This window comes from Spinacia oleracea, chromosome 2 (genome assembly GCF_020520425.1).
Source record: "Spinacia oleracea cultivar Varoflay chromosome 2, BTI_SOV_V1, whole genome shotgun sequence".
Lineage (NCBI taxonomy): Eukaryota > Viridiplantae > Streptophyta > Magnoliopsida > Caryophyllales > Amaranthaceae > Spinacia > Spinacia oleracea.
Genome location: NC_079488.1, coordinates 94,420,588 through 94,441,313, shown reverse-complemented (window position 1 = coordinate 94,441,313; position 20,726 = coordinate 94,420,588). Strand labels below are relative to the sequence as shown.

The following is a 20,726-nucleotide window of genomic DNA, read 5'->3' as shown; positions in this document are numbered from 1 at the left end:
TTTGCAAAATTCACCAAATGCCCCTCGACTTTCAGAAATTCACCAAATGCCCTCCACTTTTTAACAAATGCACAAGATACCCTTATTCATAAACTTAATACACAATATGCCATTAATGAAGATTTTCCGTCAGCTCCGTTAACTTTTCCGTTAACTTTTTTCTTAACTAAACTAATTAACTCCTAATTAATCTAATTTACTATTAAAAAAAATCAACTGCCAACCCACCACTAACCTTCCTCCTCGCCCCTTTTATCTTCCCTTTCTCTTTCTTCCATGGATCTTCCCTTTCTCCTTCTTCCATGGATGTCTAATCCCTGCCACACCATCGATATGTCTACTGTCGTCTCCTACCTCGCATGTGCCTGCCTCTGCAACTTCTCTGATTTTCTGAGCTTCCTCTCCTCTTTCCCTTACAAATTTTGGGGAAAAAAAATCAAACAAACCCTCACAAGTTCAGGGAACATATGGAGAGAGAACTAAAATTCTGGAAATTAAATCAACCATAAATACAATTGGAGAGGAGGAGTGCAATTGGGTTACTTCAACTAATTAATTTACCCTTAGTCCCTTTCAATAACACTGACAAAATCCCTCTCATCAATTCCACAGACATTCGAGAATTTCATCTCCAAATTAATCTTCCAAGATATACCTTCACAATAATTGATTTTGATTTCTTGAAATTAATGAAGAGGTGATTGAAGCAACAACAACTCATACCGACAACCAACCTGCTGCGGCGGTGCCGAAAAATTGAGAAGGAGAGGAGGTGCATCGGCGGAAAAAGCAGGGGAAGACGAAAATCGATCGGAGCACAGCCGTAACAGCCGCGGCAAGCGGGTCTTCAATGCAGCCCCACCTCCAATTTTAGTATCACTGTTACAGTTTCTGGCAACATATTCACCACCGCAAACTTATAAGCAACAACCATGAAAACAACAACATATGGAAATTCACGATTAACGATGGTGATGATACAATCAGAGGGATGAAGACCTTGTTTGATGGAGTTGTGATGCACCAGATCAAATCCCGTATATAAGGCTCTGCGAATTGGGTCTGTTTATTTTCATAGGTTGGTGAAGGGGAGAGGAATAGGAATAGGGGTAGTGAAGGGGATGAGGAGAGAGAAAGGGGATGACCATGGTGGTGACTGCCATGGCTGCCATGGTTTTCATTTGGGAAAGAGAATGAACGGTAGAGAGAGAAAAACACAAGGGATTTTTTATTTTTTATTTTTAATTTAATTAGGATAATTAGATAAGTTAGGAATAATAGAGTTAATTAGGGGTAAAGTTGACGGTAATCTAACAGAATTGACAGAAAATGCTCATTAAGGGTATCTTGTGTATTTGTTAAAAAGTGGAGGGCATTTGGTGAATTTCTGAAAGTCGAGGGGCATTTGGTGAATTTTGCAAAAATTCAGGGGTATTTCATGAAAAATCCGAAAAAACTACTAACATCCTTGGGCAAACTTACTAACGTAGCAACGCCCTTCGTAAAACTTTAATCAGATTTTAGTATATACTCCCTCCGTCCCTTAATACTCGCACCGGTTTGACCGGTGCGGAGTTTAAGACATTTAAATTGACTTATTAATTTAATGGGTGTTAGTTGATAGTGGGGTATTTTTTTAATATAGTTAGTGGGAAATGGGTAAGAGGTGGAGAGTGATGAGTGGGGGTGTGAATTTTTAAATGATTTTTTGTAGGGAATAGGGGTGTAGGTGGGGTTAGTAAGTAAGTGTGAGAAATAATATAATATTGGTATAAATTTTCATTTATAGAAGCGGTGCAAGTATTAAGGGACGACCCAAAAAGGAAAGCGGTGCGAGTATTAAGGGACGGATGGAGTATCCATCCTTTAGTATATATCAAATGTATACTAACCAAGTGTGTCTTAGCCTAGTGGAAAGGATTCCACCTTCCAACCAAAAGGTTGAAGGTTTAATACCCACTAGGGGCACTTTGAGGGAGGATTCCCTTATCATTTCCCCCGCTCTCAAAGTGTCTAGCCTGCTAATCCTGCTAACCCTGGCAGGTTGACCTGTGCGGGATTTCGACCCGGTAGGACTCTTCATCTTACCTTACAAAAAAAAAAAAAAAAAAAAAAAATCAAATGTATACGTACGTATAGTGGTATGATTAATCTGTCATTTGTTAAATTGTCAAACAAATTTATGTTTGGATGAAGTAGCTCCCATAAAAAGAACAAAATTTTACAAGTTGAATTTTGTATGTCATGGATTCACGGGTTTTCCAACCCAAATTTCTGTGTGCTTGTGAATTGTGATTGATTAACGGGCCACTCAAAGATGTATGGTGCCTAACAACATCAGCAATGGTAAGCTACAACATTTGTGGCTTTTTTTACCACCTCAACTTTTCAAGCTACATTTATTTTAAGTTATAACTCGTCACATTGGAAAGCCGCTAGCCTTTTTCTGACTTTTTGGAGATCCTAGGCGAAATAAGGGACTAGGGCCCATTCCGAAATGATATATCTGATAGTTATTGAAATTTACCGTTTGGCCATTGGGAAAAAATATGCGAGCATCCAAAATTTTCGTCCAATTGATTACATATTCAAATCCAAATTATTAAAAATTTATTTTCTTTTTTTAGAATTTCACCGGCCTCTCCAAACACTTGCAACCTAATAGTAAAATACACGGAGTATTAAATAGTCAATAAGCATAAATAATTTTATTAGATGATCAGAAAAATTATAGATGTATTTTGTAGCCAGAGATACATCAATATTTTCTCAGTATTAGTAGTTCTTTACTTTTGTTTTCATTAAAGTTTGAAATTTGATTTTCAATACTATATAACATAGACTCACAATCCATCACACAATTAATGTCTACGTAAATTACAATTGAGTACTAAAAGTTCAGCGCGTCTTCTGTGAGACCAGTCACACCATCAACTTGATGGTGTGACGAGCACGAAACTAATAGCGTACCTCCCCTAAAACTATATAAAAAAAAGTAACAGATCTAAATTATAGAAGTAACATACCTAAACTAAAAAAGTACCTCCTCTAAAATTATATATAAAAAAAAGTAACATGTCTAAACTATAGAAGTAACATACCTAAACTAAAAACGTACCTCCCCTAAAACTATTCCGTATAAAAAAAAGTAACATGTCTAAACTATAGAAGTAACATACCTAAACTAAAAAAGTACCTCATCTAAAATTATAAAAAAAAAGTAACATGTCTAAACTATAGAAGTACTACATAAACTAAAAAGGTACCTCCCCTAAAACTAATCCATATAAAAAAAAGTAACATGTCTAAACTATAGAAGTAACATACCTAAACTAAAAAGGTACCTCCCCTAAAACTACTCCGTATAAAAAAAAAGTAACATGTCTAAACTACAGAAGTAACATACCTAAACTAAAAAAAAATACCTCCTCTAAAATTATTAAAAAAAAAGTAACATGTCTAAATTATAGAAGTAACATACCTAAACTAAAAAGGTACCTCCCCTAAAACTACTCCGTATAAAAAAAAGGTAACATGTCTAAACTATAGAAGTAACATACCTAAACTAAAAAAAATACCTCCTTTAAAATTATTAAAAAAAAAAGTAACATGTCTAAACTATAGAAGTAACATACCTAAACTAAGAAGGTATCTCCCCTAAAACTACTCCGTATAAAAAAAGTAACATGTATAAACTATAGAAGTAACATACCTAAACTAAAAAAAGTACCTCCTCTAAAATTATATAAAAAAAAGTAACATGTCTAAACTATAGAAGTAACATACCTAAATTTGCAAGTGTGAACTGGTCTCACCATCAGTTGATGGTGAGGACAGTCTCATATAAGAATTTGGGCTAAAAGTTAAACTAGATATAAAGCATTAACTTAAACGTAGTGCTATAAAAGAGGGAGTTTTAATAACTTGAAAAGTTGCCTAAATAGTACTTCCTCCGTCTTTTAATACTCGCAACGTTTGTTAGTTTCACGCATCCCAATGCACAACTTTGATCATTTATATCTTAAATTCTCTATATGCAAAAATTATAAAAAGTTGATATTTTGAAAATACACATTGAGACGAATCTAACAAAATCCCACATGACAATGTTTTATCTTATATAAAAAGCACTAAGAATAGTCAAAGTAGATTATATGAATAGTGGCAAAAGTCCAAACGTTGCGAGTATTAAAAGACGGAGGAAGTATGAATTAGAAAATTAATTAGTCAAAAATAAAAGCAAATTAAATTAAAAAGCTAAAAAATAAAAAAGAAAATCAAATGAAGAAGTTGGAAGGGAAAAGGTGGGGAAGTTGTTAACAGCAAAGCTATGAGTAGTCCATTTGACTGTATTTTAAATTATAGTCATACGCAACAAGGTAATGGCCTCACAAGTCACCATTAGCGCGATGATGTATCACATGTATGAATAACTTTCTTTTACCCGAAACATTACATGGCTTTTGCTTAGCTTGATCAATCACTGACATAAATAACAAGGGAAAATATGCAATGTTGAACCCAGCTACACATGCCACTTCCAAATATTTGGCAGCTAAGGTTCGATCCTGGAATCTCCGAATACACAAGTTAAGGTAAGTTTCTCACTAACTAAATCAACTGGCCAACTTGTATTACTAGAGACACTTTTCGGTAGGACCGTCTTACGGCGCGTGCAGAAAAGACCAGGTGAGACAAGCACGCGCGCGTGGGATCACGCGCGGTATAAGTAGGGTTTTTTCCTCCTCTCCTCTCACTTTTTCTACAAACTCGCTTCTTCATCTTCTCTCCTCTAAAATTTCTCTTTGTTGAGAACCCTAGTTTTATGGCCGCAATTTCTAACAAACGATTTTCATGGATTCCTCACCGTCATCTCCGGCGTACCGACTGAATGAAATATGTCCTTCACCCAAGGTACATTATTCTAATACCAAGGTTCAGATTAATTACGAGTAATTAATTCAGTAAGATCAAGTGATTAGAACAGCTAAGTGGAGCAATGTTTCCGATCAGTGAGTTGTAATCCTTAATTATTAATTAGGCTCACAACTTACTCTTGACTAAACCTACAAGGTCACACCAATGAGATAAAACAGACCGTCGAATTAAATGAATCGAAAATTCATTTAATTGTTTTTCAGGAAATTAGTTCGGAAAACATAAATATACGATAAGACATTGGATCAGAATTGTACATCGTATTGCGTATATTCGTAAGATAGGCGAAACGAATAATCGTATCGTACGACATTGGATGGTCAAATACGATAGGATAAACAATTGTGGTAAGGCATTAAAACGCAAGACGAGAGGTGTGGCCCACGAGTCGAGTGCGCGAAGCACTCAAGGCCCATTGGCGGGTGAGCGCTGTGCGCAAGGCAAGAGCAACAGCCAGCTCATGGCAGCACTATGTGCGCGCGCGGGGTGGGCGGGTGTGGGGGTGGGGGTGGGGAGGCAAAGCAGCAGCGCAACAACGCTACACGGCTGGCAGGGTTGGGCACAGCCCATGGCCCAACATCGTGCTAGTGTGTGTGTGTGTGTGTGCTGGCCGGCTGAGGCCTTTGTGCTTTAGTCGGTTAGCACACATATTATTAGGTGATTCTAATAACCTAATATGCTAAGGTTTTCCACATAACTGACATATACCAAAACCCTAGCACACTTTGAGATCCCCAATTCTCTTTGTGCCTCCATAGTGTGTTCATCCCAAAAGTCTAAACCCTTGAATAGAGATCTAAGCTATCAATACTCAAGGTGGATTTGCACGTGTCGATGGACGTTTGTAGAGGAACTACGTTTGGAGTTCTCGATCGTGTTCGTAGACTAATTCAGGAGTACACGCTACAAAAGTATGTATTGCTTAAACTATACTTTTTACATGGATTCTGGATTCGGGATTATTCCGCTTATATGTTAATTTGATTGACTGTAAATCCCATCAGTGGTATCATGAGCTTCATGTATTTAACGTATTTTTTTACTCGGGAGTAGCATTTTTTTCATGTTTTGGATCGGGTTTAATTTCTGTTTTTTTTCTTTTCGAATTTATTTTTCTGATTATTGGATGAATCATGAAAAAACTGATGGTTTCGAAAAGTATCGGATTTTTTGAATTTTCCGAGCCTACATCGATTGGAATCGGCGTTCTAAGTTGAAATCATGAGATTAGATCTGCGAAATTCAGCCCCTAAGTATGATTTTGTGGGAGTTTTTCGTGTTTAATGAATTAAAACGTGAAATTTTACGACTTTAATGATTAATTATAATATCTACTCGACTTATAATTGATTGAATTATGTCCTACTGGTTGTTTATGATTATTATGAGGTTTTAAAATTTAATTCGTTCATAAGTATTAGTTATAAACCCTAATTCCGAAAACCCTAAATTAATGATTTTTAAGATCGAAAGTTAATTTTATTAATTGGTTAGATCTGGAAATTTTTTAAGGTGAGTAGGGGAATATGATTTCATATTTAAATGGCTCATTAAAATATTCAAGGATTAAAATTTTGATTAGATTCGTTAATTTGAATCGTTCACCTAAATCAAATTTGATAAAAATCTGAAATTTAAATGTCTAGAACGATTTAAATGTTTGGATTGGTTTATCTAATGTATATAAATTTTTGTTGATAATATTTTTCGTTAAATTTGAATAATTTTTAGCCTATATATATAAATTTCATAAATTAGATTGTTTGAAATTTTAAAAATCACCCACTTTAATTATTTTTCGTAATTAATAACGGTTTGAATTATTAAAATTATGAAAAATTTAATCGTGCAAATTTCGTTTTGTAACATTGAATTGGATTTTGATGTTCGATTGGACGAGCAAGCCACTCGCACGAGGACGAAGGATGATGTCCATGTGCGTGTAGTGCGCACAACATGGCCTTGTGCCATGGCTGTGGCGCGCACATACAACGAGACAAGGGCATGGGCAAAGAGCCAGCGCTGACATGCGCATGGGCTTGGCGTGTCACCTGCATATGTGCGGAAATGCGCGAGGAGCTGGGAGAAGCCTATGGGCGCGCTCCTTGCACGCAGCACGCAAGGCGCAGCGACGCGACACTTGGGAGGGAGTTGGGGTGCAGCGCGCGCTGGCCAAGCGCACGAAGCAGCGAGGCAGCGACGAGCACTGCTCGTGCATATGGGCGCGCTTGCATGACTTTGTGCTGATGTTGTGTTGCGCAGGGCATGTGCCTTGCGTTCTGCGTCTTGTGCGACGAGACCATTGCACTGGGCAGCGGTGGGCTGGGCGCAAGCCAAGCCCACGTTACATTGATTTGTGTAATTTTTGCTTCGCATTTCATTCAAGGCCCAACTTTTGGGATTCTTTTTGCACGTATGGGCTAACATTGAACTTTTTCAATATTTTATTTTATTTAACTTGGGCCGAGCCGTGAGTTTAAATATTTAAAATTAAAAGTTCATACGACATTGGTTTAAGTGGGAGCCTTTTAATTAAATTATTGAAATTAATTATTTTAATTTATTTTTCATAGCACAATCATTTTAATTAAATAAATTTTTTGATTAAAATTTAATAAAGGATTAATAAGTTGGAATTAATTGAGCGCGTTTACATGAACGTGATTTTAATTAATCATGTAATTATGTGTAAGTTACTTGTGCCATTCGTTTTAGGATACAAATGGATAATGCATATTATATTATATATTATGTATTGCAGGTTATGCAGGTGACTAGTATGGCCCAACTAGGATAGTTAAATACGGTATGCGTACCGTTTTATCTTTGAATGTGAAGTTTTTAAATATGGTATGTATACCATGAAGTTTTGTTGTAATAATTAGATTATTAGTTCAAGTACACTTCTAGGTAGTTTTGTTGTAGTAAAAAGATAATGTGAGTAAGTGTGAGAACCACAAAAATGAGAGAAATAATAATATAATAGAAGTGGTGACCATGACATGCCAAAAAAGTAAAGTGTATCCTTTAATAAAATACAAATTTTTTCCATACAATTACAAATTTACCACCCTTATTTTTTTTATCAACCGACTAACCGAGCTATGCACGGATCAGAATAACTTTTCACTCTTTCTGTTAGACATAGGGGCGGATCTTAGTTAGGTTTGGGATAGGCCCGACCCTCCTATTTTGTAGTGTATTTTTTGTTACGACTCCCTAAAGTTTATGTATAATTGTATAATTATACAGTATATTGCTTAATTTTTTTTCTATCGGCCCCCCTTATAAAAGTGTTCAAGATCAGCGACTGGTTAGATAGACGTACATAGAACACATAAGTTTTGTTTTTATTTTTTGAAATTATGATGAGAAAATGACATTATTGTATCATATAATAAATGTTACCTTCACATGCATGCATAATACGGAGTAGTATAATAGTAGTAGCAAGAAAGGCATATTTTGGGATTGCTTCTTTGAATTTATCGTTTGTTCATATATGCAATATACGTCTTCACATGCATAAATTTGTGCAACTTCGCCTGTCCACCTCGTTTAACTTTATCCGTACAAATGAAACTCACAAGAGAATGCGAATTTGGCATATTAATACTTCACTATCTTAGCTAATTAGGAAGAATTACGTACTACTTGTATGTAACAATTGACTAGGACATTGTCAAAAAAAAAAAAAAAACAATTGACTAGGAAAATGAAAATAATTTTAAAGAGTAATCAATCACATAAGGTGAACCCAAATGCCTGTACTAGGAACATTGTGGTGCACCACAAAAAGCATATAAAAGCCCGGGGGAGCGATGTTAGTGGATCCGGGTGCCATGACATTGACTTGAAATTGATCCGAATCGGTAAGCATTACTGGGGTTGTATTGGTTAGTACCAATAATCTTTGGGTCATGGAGAATGAGTGTGTGTTAAAGGGTGGTCTTAGCATGGTAACCGTGATCGAAAATGGGTCAATCAACCAAGTAATTGTGAACTTGACCTCTATGATTTTCCCATATTGAATCTTAGAGCTTGAAACTGGGGTCTTAATAGTTGGCCGCAATTCTCTTTTGTTGGGATCCAAATATGGGGGTGAAAATGCCTCCAAACTAAGTTCAGTAGGATATAACACATTGGTAAAGTTGTTTAACTTATGGGGGTTACTACCACCCACTAAAATCCTTCCATCTCGTAACAAGATTGCAGTCGAGTGGTACATTCTTGGAATTTGACCTGAGTTCTGGATCTCGAATCTAGATCCCAACACATTGTCCGGGTGGTAGATAACCGGGGTGAAGACTGGGTCACGACCTAGCTCCCACCCGGCACTACCTGACCCGGCCCCATTAATTATCAAGATATCCCCACTAGGCAGAATAAGCATGTCACCCATGACACGAGCCATAGGCATAGATTCCATGGCCCAAGTGGGATTAGGATCATTAATCTTAATTCGAGCACACGTATCCAGAGCTGGCAAAAACTGACGCGAATGTGCCTTCAAGTAAGAACCCGATGGAGCACCCCCGCATATTAACACCTCCACTTCCACATTAAGTCCTAACTCCAAATTTCTCAATGGTAAAAGAACTGCAGACCCTGAGCTCGGGTACGTACGTGGGTCACCACCCGGGATAGTTGGATAGGTACGAACAACAATATTTCTAGTATAATCAAGCAAAATTGCTCGATTGTTAGCAAAAATAAACAAGTTCCCATCTACATGGAGGAACACAAAAGGGTACAAGTTATTCTCCACATGAGGTTCATTAGTTTGTGCCAAAAACGGCAGCTTATAAAGTTGAAAAGAGCGTGTTGTTGTTTTTGGATAAAACTCATAGTTGAAGGCTCTCCGACCTCCGATGACAATAACACGACCATCAGGCAAGGCATGGTTGGTAGAATACCACCGTCGAATCAACAACTTGTTAGGAAGCTCCACCCAATCACATACCTCGCAAAACGGTTGATAAGTTCTAACCACACGCTCTCCGTCGTTGAAACCACCGGTCTGGACTAGGGTTCCATTGGGGAGGGTGGCACCGGAGGAGCACCATGTGTCGGTTAACACATTTAGGGGATGGAAGGTGTTGGAAAGAGAGTTATACTCAACGGAGTGAGCCGTGCAATCAATCTTCAAGGCCAAGTCATGAGGGTTATCACGACATTGGCCGTTAGGTAGGGAGATGTTCGAAGGGCCAAAGTCGGTCCTATCGAAGATAATAACACGGTCGTCATGTAGGAGTTGCATGTGCATGGCGGATATGCCGATACTTTCTTGTAGGAGCTGCCATTGGCCAATCGCCGTAGTACTTGTACTACGCGCGAGCTGGACGAGGAGGAGGAAGAAGAAGAAGAAGAAGAAGAAGAGGAGGAGGAGGTGGAGATTGTGAGACATGGGACAGGATAATTAATGCAATATGAATAATATTGTAACGTGAGTGTTTTTGTTTTTTGGTACTTTTGTTGTTTTGGTTGTATGTTTTTGTTATTTTGTTTGTTGTAGGCAAACTGGGAGGGGCACTAAAGTTGGCTTATACTTATATACTTGTTGTGAAGCAGTGAAATTGATGAATTGCAATTTGCAAATTGTGAGTGTTTGTGCATGAATTTCAGTTTGGTATAGCTGTAAATTTTCTTGATATTGACGTACATCATTATATCATTTATGAGAGGAGGAGTTTGATCATAACTTTTCAACAATTTTGGTGGAAGATAAATTTGATATCTGACCTAGATTCATCAACCAAGCTAATAATGTACAGAGTAATCAAGAAATGTACTCCGTAAGTGTATGTACACCAATTTAATTAAAAGGATGGTTATGTACATTTTATGTTACCCCTTCAATTCATCAGTTTACGGCGAAAGCCGCAACATAATTTTAAGTAAAAACTTTTCATATAACGTAGTGGAGTACTTTTTAATTATATTAGAAATATATATTCCGTATAAGGTAGTGTGTCTTCTTACTAATTACAGAGTAATTAATTAATGACTTGGTAAAACACTTTATACAATTTCAATCTGTTGACTTTGCCACCGCTATTAAAAGATTCCATGAATAAGAAGTTTGTACAAATTAAACTTCCAACAATTGACATCCTACACATACTCCGTACTTCGTAAGTAAGTAGTCAGAAATGAAATGAGAAATAAGAAAAGGAAAGCACAGAAATACTCCGTTTTTAGATAGCGAAGATAAATAATAATGAGGGAAATGTGAACAATTATTACTAATTAAGGATGGATGCTTGTTTCTGCGAAAAAAATGCTTAAGTTTAAAAATAGGGGAAGCCTCGTCAACCAGGTTGTTGTCTTCCTCCGATCGGTCGTGGTTTGTCCTACAAAAACGGTAAACGTAAACTGGCTCGGGGGGGTTCCCGAGAAAACCCTCTCCGACGCTCAAGTCAGTCCTTGTAGAGAGAGAAAGTAGTGAGAGAGTCAGTCTGAGAATAATTGAATACCTGAGTAATGATTAGGTGAAATGTATTTATAGTAATGCAGGATGGCATTATTAGTAAATATAGGCAAGTGTAGGGGTATGGACTCTTGGGCTTGTAGGAGGCTGAGATATGGGCCCCTAACTTCTGGTTTGAGCCCATTAGGAGGTTTGTGTTTGAGGGTATTTTCAGTATTTTCCTTTAGGAAGGTATTTTGGTAATTTATGTAAAAAGGTGGGTCCCACAGGGGGCTCGAACATTAGCCCCACGCCAAATTTGCGAGTTTGGCTAAGGACTCGGGAGTTTGGCGGAATATCCAAGCTCTAAACCTCTTTGTTGTTTTGAGCGAACGGCGATGCTTGGCTTTTAAGGAACTGTCGCTGGGACGGGCATTATGCGCCCTGGCTTGGCTATTTGTTGTCGTGATGTGCCAAGCCCCAATTGTGGGCGTGGCTGATGTGGCTGGGCTTAAAGACAAATCGTTGCTTGATAGGCCCAAGTTGGGCGTTTGCTTTGTTTGGGTGCAGGGGGGTGCAGAGTGCATTAGGTGGAATGGTGCCAAGTCGGCAATGTTGGGCGAGGCTTGTGGCTGGGCGATAGATACGTGCAACCTGGCGGCTAGTGCTTGCAGAATGAGCTGGGCAAGGTCCATGCTAGGCGGACAAGGTTGGGGTAGGATTGGCTGTTGTTGTCGTGACGTGCCAAGCCCCACCACTTGGCGTGGCTGACGTGATCGGCCAAGCCTGGGCAGTTATCTTGCACGCGGGGGGCTGAGTGATTTTGATGCTCCCTTGCGTGGCTTCTCTTTTTCGTGTTGGCTATGCGGGGCGAGGGTCGTGCCCTCTCTTGCTTGCATCTTGGCGCACAAGGTGTGCGAGGAGTCTCGTTACATAATGTGGGAGACGTTTGAGCGATCGGAGCCTCGATTGAGCCGACGTTTCATCACTCGGGTACAAGGCTGGGCTTGGCGGTTGTTTTCCGCGGTTTCAAGATTTTATAGATTTTTGCTAAGTCTTGTTGGGCATTTGATGTGTTATGCCTCATGTTTCCGCGTATGTCGCGCGTAGGAGGTGCCACGGGGGAGGGACCCTCGGTCGGGTTAGGCGGTTGCTGCTACGCGAGATGCGCACTTGAGTGGGCAGCCGAGGCTTGGCTGTTGTTTTCAGCGTGATGCGCGCCTACATGAGCACGCCAAAGGTATTGGCTGTTCGTTGTTCGGTCGAGGGCGGGCGGTGGTGCCGCGGCTGTTCCTTTCTCGGCGTGGCTGCTCCCTTTTTTTCTTTTTTTTTTTTTTTTTTCCGAAGCCGGGCGGAGGGAAGGCATGTCGGGCGTGGCTGCTCCTTCCTCGGCGTGGCTGCTCCCTTTTTTTTTTTTTTTTTTTTTCTCGAAGCCGGGCGGAGGGAAGGCATGCCGGGCGTGGCTGCTCCTTCCTCGGCGTGGCTGCTCCCTTTTTTTTTTTTCCTCGAAGCCGGGCGGAGGGAAGGCATGCCGGGCGTGGCTGCTCCTTCCTCGGCGTGGCTGCTCCTTTCTGTTTTTTTTTTTTTTTTCCTTTCTCGAAGCCGGGCGGAGGGAAGGCATGCCGGGCGTGGCTGCTCCTTCCTCGGCGTGGCTGCTCCTTTTTTTTTTTTTTTTTTTTTTTTTTTTTTTTTCGAAGTCGGGCGTGGCTGCTCCTTCCCGGCCGAGCCCGTAAGGGGGAAGGCACACAAGGGTAGGCTTGGCTTTTGTTTTCGCCCCAAGGGCGCGGGCACAAGGCTCGACTTGGCTTTTGTTTTCCGCCCCAAGGGCGCGGGCACAAGGCTAGGCTTGGCTTTTGTTTTCCGCCCCAAGGGTGCCAGCACAAGGCTCGACTTGGCTTTTGTTTTCCGCCCCAAGGGCGCGGGCACAAAGCTGGGCTTGGCTTTTGTTTTCCGCCCCAAGGGCGCGGACACAAGGATGGGCTTGGCTTTTAGGATGGTGGCTGATGCTTTCTCTTGGCGTGGCTGCTGTTTTGTCGCCCGATGTCGGGTGCGGTGCGTGAGAGAGAGTCGCACATGATGGTGCGATGACTTCTACTCGCCGCACATGACGGTGTCGTGGCTCTTACTCGTCGCACATGATGGTGCCATGACTTCTACTTTCCGCTCATGATTGTGCCATGGCTTCTACTTGCCACACGTGATGGTGCCATGGCTTCTACTTTTCGCACATGATTGTTCCATGGCTTCTACTTGCCGCGCATGATGGTGTCGTGGCTTTTACTCGCCGCACATGATTGTGCCATGGCTTCTACTTGTCATACACATGATGGTGCCATGGCTTCTACTTATGGTGTCGTGGCTTCTACTTTCCGCACATGACTTAGATAAATTTTGATAAGTATGGGAATGGGCTGTTGTTCTCCAAAGGAGCTAATGAGCCCCATGCTTGGACGAACGACGATGCGCCATTCTTGAAAATGACTTAGATTATTTTGCTAAGTATGGGAATGGGCTGTTGTTCTCCAAAGGAGCTAATGAGCCCCATGCTTGGGCGAACGATGATGCACCATTATTGAAAGTGACTTAGATATTTTGCTAAGTATGGGAATGGGTTGTTGTTCTCCAAAGGAGCTAATGAGCTCCATGCTTGGGCGAACAATGATGCCCCATTCTTGAAAATGACTTAGATTATTTTGCTAAGTATGTGAATGGGTTGTTGTTCTCCAAAGGAGCTAATGAGCCCCATGCTTGGGCGAACGATGATGCACCATTCTTGAAAATGACTTAGATATTTTTGCTAAGTATGGGAATGGGTTGTTGTTCTCCAAAGGGACTAATGAGCCCCATGCTTGGGCGAACGATGAAGCACCATTCTAGAAAATGACTTAGATTATTTCACTAAGTATGAGTTCATGTGCTTGAACTTGGCTTGTCTTTTCCTTTTGACGTGTGTTGCGCTTGCATGGCCAATGTTTGCCTTCTACTTGCAACATTCTAGGAACGAAATTTGCTAAGTAATATTACTGGTCGAGCTCTTTACTATTGCCTTGAAGATATAAAGCTTTGTTTACAATGATGGGATGTTATTTAGCCTATGGCGGGCTTACATGTATCTTACCCCCACTTTCATCATTGAAAACTATGGCTGTGAGCTATAAAACTAAGTACTTTTGAGGAAGGGAGAAATTCTTAGGAGATTGAACATAAAACCTTTTAAGGTTGTTGGCGTTCCATGGGCGAGGGAGGGGCTTCTGGCTTGGCTTTCTTGGCCAGTGGATGGGGGGTACTTGTCCCTCTCTTGAGGCTGTTAACGTAGCATCGCCTTCCCACTTGTTGATCCCCAAAGATTTTTCCCATGGAGCCATCTTCCAACTCAAACTGCATGAGAAGTTGGTACACAGAGATTGCGGCTTTTATTTTGCTTAGTAGAGGTCGGCCTAAGATGATGTTGTATGGTAGGGAGATGTCCACGACAAGAAAGTCTACCAACAACCGTCTTCCCTTGTTTTTAGGACCCAACCTGACAGGTAGCTTGATGGTGCCTTGAGGATGGACGGCTTGACCTCCAAATCCAGTGAGTGGCTGGGAGATGGTTTTCAGATCATCTTTGGAATACTTGAGCCCTTCTAGACACTTTAGAGTAATGATGTCGGCGGATGATCCACTATCCACTAACACTCGCCCTACCGTTGAGTTAGCGACTTTCATCTCGATGACCAGCGGATTGTCATGGGACTCTTGAATTGGATGGCTAGTGTTCCCACCAAATGTCATCACCGGGGCTATTTGAGAAGCCGATGCCACTTTTAGGACTTGATGTTCCAGTGCCCATAAGCTATCCTTCGCCTTGCTCACAGACCCTCCTGTTGCCAAGCCTCCGGCTATCACTCCAATGTAGTCTCCCGTATCATCACTAAGGGACTCCTTTTCTTTGGCTTTTGCTTTTGGGGGAGGATTCTTCCTTAAGTAATTATTCAGCTTGCCCTTGTCAGCCAAGTGATCCAGTGCTTTTTTCAGCTCCTTACAGTTCTTTGTGGTGTGCCCGCACTCGTGGTGAAACTCACACCAAAGTGACTTGTCTCGCTTTGCTTCGGGCGTATGGATTGCAGGTGGCTTAGGGAGGATGTCTTTTCCTTTGAGATCAAGGTAAATCTCCCGCCTATTGCGGTTGTACCTCGGATCCTCACCATGCTCATCAACCATAACCGACTTTTTGAGGGAGGGCTGAGTTTGGTCGTGGGTGCCGCTAGGTCTTGGCTTTTGTTTTTGCCTTGTTCCACTCTCACCACCCCAATTGATCTTACAAATATCTGTGGCTTGAATGTGCATTTGGGCCTTCTCCATTGCTTCCTCGAGGTTGGACACCCCGGACTTGACCAATTCAAACTTGAAGTCATCTGGCTGAAGACCTGCCAAGAGGGCTGCGAACTTGGTTTCGTCCTTGAGATTGTGTATCTTTAGGACTTCTTCATTGAATCTCTTAATATAATTGCGAAGGGTCTCCGTCTCTCCCTGTCTGACTGCCATTAAGTTGACACTTGTCCTTTGGTGCCTCCGACCCGCCGCGAATTGGCTGATGAAAACCTTTTCAAGCTCACTGTAGCTCTTGATGCTTCCCTTTGGTACGTGCTTGTTGAACCATATAAGGGCAAGACCCTTCAAGGTGGTTGGAAAATATCTGCACCAAGTAGCTCCGCATCCAGTCTGAACGTTCATTTGAGCCGCATAGGCGGCCATGTGTTCTTCTGGATCCGTAATTCCATCGAAAGGCTCGATGGTAGGGACCTTCACTTTGTCTCGGCGGGGGGTGTTCATTATTTCTTGGGAGAAGGGAGTGAGAGCCTCTTGCAATGACGAGGTATGTCTGTGCCTATCAGTTCTTGGTGGAGGGGAGTCCCATCTTCCTCTTGAGGAGGTATGCCTACCTCTACTCTCTGGGAGAGGTGAGTATGTTCGCTCACGGCGTGGAGGGATCCTTCCTATTCTTGAGGGTGAGTGATGCCTTGGGCGATGAGAAGATGAATGAGCCCCTGACTGTTGATCGAGGGGTGAAACCCTTGTCCTGGAGGAACGGCCTCTAGCCCGGCTAGAGGGTGAGTGACATCTCTTTATAGGAGAAGGTGAGTGCCTCCTGAGAGATGTCCTTCGAGAGCTGACCTCGATCGGTCTGACTTGTCTTGAAGGAGTGGGGTGGTCTCGTGCGGAGGTCGTAGTCTTAGCACTAGAGGGGGATAGACCTCGGGTGATCCTATCATTCCTGATGGCTTCTCTGGCTTGTTTGAGGCGCCTTCTGTGCAAGAGGTCTCGAGCATCAAGGTCTCCTCTGTGCAGTTGTCGATCTTCAATTACCCGGCGTGCATCTTGGCTGGCCCTTGATTGGCGAGGGCGAGGCTGTGCCCCACCCCTGTTACCTAGCCTGTCCTTCACACTTCGGGGTTGTGCCCTGTGGATGGTATGCGATGTTGTGCTCACCTTTGAGTTGGTAGGGTGGTTTGGATGTTTCCTTGAAGGTCCTTCTCCCATTCCTTGGAGGTTGTGGATAGCCCCATTGACTTGTGCAGCCAAATACTCTAGATCCTTTCGGGTGACCAAGTTCTCAGGGTGACCCTCGACATGGGGCTGTTGATTCTCATGGTCCTGATCACCATCGTGATCATCTCCGTTCCTCGAAGTAGGCATCAACACGTAATTGGGATGGGACTCTGATCGATGAGAGGAGGAGTGTTGCCTGGTTCGTCGAGTGTTAACCATGGCTTGTAGTTGACTTCCCCACAGACGGCGCCAACTGTTTCTGCGAAGAAAATGCTTAAGTGTAAAAATAGGGGAAGCCTCGTCAACCAGGCTGTTGTCTTCCTCCGATCGGTCGTGGTTTGTCCTACAAAAACGGTAAACGTAAACTGGCTCGGGGGGGTTCCCGAGAAAACCCTGTCCGACGCTCAAGTCATTCCTTGTAGAGAGAGAAAGTAGTGAGAGAGTCAGTCTGAGAATAATTGCATACTTGAGTAATGATTAGGTGAAATGTATTTATAGTAATGCAGGATGGCATTATTAGTAAATATAGGCAAGTGTAGGGGTATGGACTCTTGGGCTTGTAGGAGGCTGAGATATGGGCCCCTAACTTCTGGTTTGAGCCCATTAGGAGGTTTGTGTTTGAGGGTATTTTCAGTATTTTCCTTTAGGAAGGTATTTTGGTAATTTATGTAAAAAGGTGGGTCCCACAGGGGGCTCGAACAATGCTTATACTATTATAATGCATGCATATTTAAAAATATCCAAATTGAGGATGATGCGTATGTATTGTCAAATGTATGACTTAATTAACGATTTAACGGTCATTTAATTCAACGTATGTTATACCACATTTTACCACTAAAAAAAAAAAAAAAAGGAAACTAGTTTAATTTTCATCTCGTATGAATTGTTTGTTGGTTTAGTGTTGATTGAAGCTGAACTTGGTAGGAAGGACGCGTGTTAGATCCCCGCTATAACAATTGGAGGGGGATGGTAACCTATCCACCCAGAACACGCGCCGAATCCATATTAGCCTTAAGGGACCGGGCGGTAGTACAGAAAAAAAAAAAAAAAAAAAAAACCTAGTTTATTTCATCTCGTGCACGGATTTTTTAATTTTCTTTGTATTATTGTTCAAGTAATGATATAAAAATTAAAAAAAAAAAACTGAAGATGATGCATTAATTTACAATTTGTCAAAACTGATATTTGAATGTGAAACAAATGAAACTAAGTTTATGAGAAAAGACATTGAATAGTAAAATTTAAGGAAGGGAAGAGGAAATGATAGGTAAAAAGGAAACTAAATATCTTTTTCTACCAAAAAACAAAAACTAAATACTATAAATACGACACGTGGCTTAATGATATGCAAACATCATGTTTTAAAATATGAATACGGATAATATGCGCGCTTCGTGTATATGAAATATATATATTTTTAATGTATAGTTCAAAAATTAGCAGTAAATCCTTAAATATACACACAGAGTAGTCATTTGAATATAAATTATAATACGTGTGTACTTCTCTAGTTTTTTTTTTTTTTGGAAGGAGTGTTTACTTCTCTAGTTCTATTACTTCTCAAAGCAAGACATATGTCGTAGGGTCGTAGCTATCAGTCCCAAACGGGAAAGTTTCTACCGGAAGTGTCGGATCGGCGGGTTAGTAATTCAAAAGGTATCAGCAAACCCCGTATGCATGGACCACAAGGGGCGGCTTTTGATCTCTATATTTCTGCTCTAGGTTTTGTATCTTTCTCTATCCGATTATGAACCTGTACGTACGTGTTAATTTGAGTTCGAATAGATTAACACTCTCCAATAGGCGCATACTATTGCTAGATTACTAGATAATTAGAATAATAACATAGTTGTTGACCCTAAAGTTTTGATGATGACAAAGCAAACTCCTGACAATTGGTTAAGTTATGTTGCATAATAGGTTCCGAGATCCTTAGAGGGATAATGCTAAGTTAAGGAGATCCTGAATTGGATAAACTAAGCAACGTGGAATATAAGCAAGTAATTGATCCATGTCAGACACTACATTGAAGATATAATCATTAAGCAAGTTTACAAAGGCGAGATCCTTAGGCGAGTTCCTAAGGCGAGATCCTCATATATTATGTGGATCCTCGATGTTCCAGAGAAGGAAAAAATTGGGAAGTCTTCGAGTGAAGCTTCTAAAGGTGCAACATGAAGACTACAACATATGAGTTTATGTTTAGGATTTATGTAAGTATTTAATATTGTTTATACGTAATTTGGAACGAAAGGAACCTAAGTATTTTGGTACGTTTTAAATTGAAATATATTAACTGTAATTATAAAAGAGTTTTAAGTTGGAAAATCTTTGTTAATAAATAAAATGAATTTAATTAATAAATGTAAACATAGGATTCTGTTTTCATTCTCCTTGTTTCTCAAGCAAAAGATTTTCCATGTTCTTAAAACTCTCCCACGTATTTCTGTTTAAACGTGCATTTAGTGTTTTGATTTGGTCTCCCTGTTTCTCTCCAACTATGCCCATGTTACTGAGCAGTAACTGTTAGTGGGTAGTTGAGGAGAACATGGGTACCCAACCTTAGGTAAAACTCTCCTATAAAAGGAGAAGAGTTTTGGCTTTTCAAAATACAACTGATTTCTACAAAATCTATCTTAAAGAGCTTAAACGTTTTAAAAGAATCAGTTGGCAAAATAGAGTGTTCCTTGAGTTCCTTATTATTATAAGTTTTATTACGTACTAGAATCTATCTATCATATTGTATTTTGGGTTTAAGGATTGAGTGATCCTTGAGTGACTTAGAGTTTAGTCAAAGAGAGAAAGAGCGACTAAGAGTTTAGTCAAAGAGAGAAACAGTGACTTAGAGTTAAGTCAAAGAGAAAAGGAGCGACTTAGAGTTAAGTCAGAGAGAGAAAGAGTAGCACAGTAATCGAAGGGGATTGCTGTGCGGAACTCGTGTTCGAGAGGAACTCGAGTTAAAGAGTTTATTTGTAATAGAGTTATTGCATTAATACAAAAGAGTAGTGAGGTTCTTCTTGATTAGGGTCAAGAAGGTTCCTCCATTTTATATCTTTCTTCGCTCATTGTTCTCAGTCTCTTTATTGTTTAAATTCCGCAAGAAACTTACTCAAGTTCCCAAGAAACAATTCACCCCCCTCTTGTCAAGTGTTCCTACTGAACTATCAGTATAATACCTTGTTTGCGAATTGTTCTGATCGATTATTTGAGTTGTCACGACAAGATAACTTAATTCAATTGGTCATTCTTAATTTTGGCTTTATATCAAAGTAGGAGTTATGTACACATTTTAGTTAACATCCTAAATACATAAAAAGACATGCACAAATGACAAGAAATTTTAAATTTTGGTTAACGAAATGATTTATTAGTCAAAAAAGAAATTGATATTGATACTTGGACTACCATACTCTATACACTTTGATCTCCTCTCTAGTCTCTAAAGAAGATCTATGATAAAATAATATTGAATGGGAAAATATAATGTTGTATTGTGTGTTTTGTGTTGTTTCACGGGCATACACCTCTACTTTACTTATATGATTATTTTTGCGTGGATCTGGTCCATAATAATATTAGTGTAGACCCAAAATCAATAGTTTGCTCTAGCACCCTTTTAATCTCCATAGTGACTTTTATTGTTCATATAGTAAACAACCAAAATTCTTAGACATAGTAACCATTTTTTGAAGCATAGTAACCCTATATTTTTAAAAACGGATTTTGACTTAAGATTACATTATTCAAACACAACATGTATCAACGACACTAATTTGATATTTTTTTTCATAATAATGCTAATAAAATTTCAAAATAAATTAGGAACAAGTTGTTGACTTTATTT

General features: G+C 40.2%; 1 protein-coding gene and 1 long non-coding RNA gene across 2 annotated transcripts; both read right to left on the bottom strand.

Moving 5' to 3' along the window:
* Window positions 1-82: 82 nt before the first annotated feature.
* LOC110783917 (uncharacterized) lies at window positions 83-1,444 on the bottom strand. Its single transcript, XR_002532212.1, has 2 exons — window positions 735-1,444; window positions 83-412 (listed from the first exon to the last, which is right to left on the bottom strand). It is a non-coding gene; the product is annotated as an uncharacterized lncRNA (long non-coding RNA).
* Window positions 1,445-8,439: 6,995 nt separating this feature from the next.
* LOC110788627 (aldehyde oxidase GLOX-like) lies at window positions 8,440-10,480 on the bottom strand. Its single transcript, XM_021993259.2, has one exon. It carries the CDS (start codon window positions 10,343-10,345, stop codon window positions 8,681-8,683), a length of 1,665 nt encoding a protein of 554 aa, XP_021848951.2. The 5' UTR covers window positions 10,346-10,480; the 3' UTR covers window positions 8,440-8,680.
* Between the last annotated feature and the right edge of the window lie 10,246 nt (window positions 10,481-20,726).

Excerpts from the sequence above, each read along its gene's own strand:
- LOC110788627 (XM_021993259.2), bottom strand. The coding sequence starts at position 10,345 with ATGTCTCACAATCTCCACCTCCTCCTCCTCTTCTTCTTCTTCTTCTTC.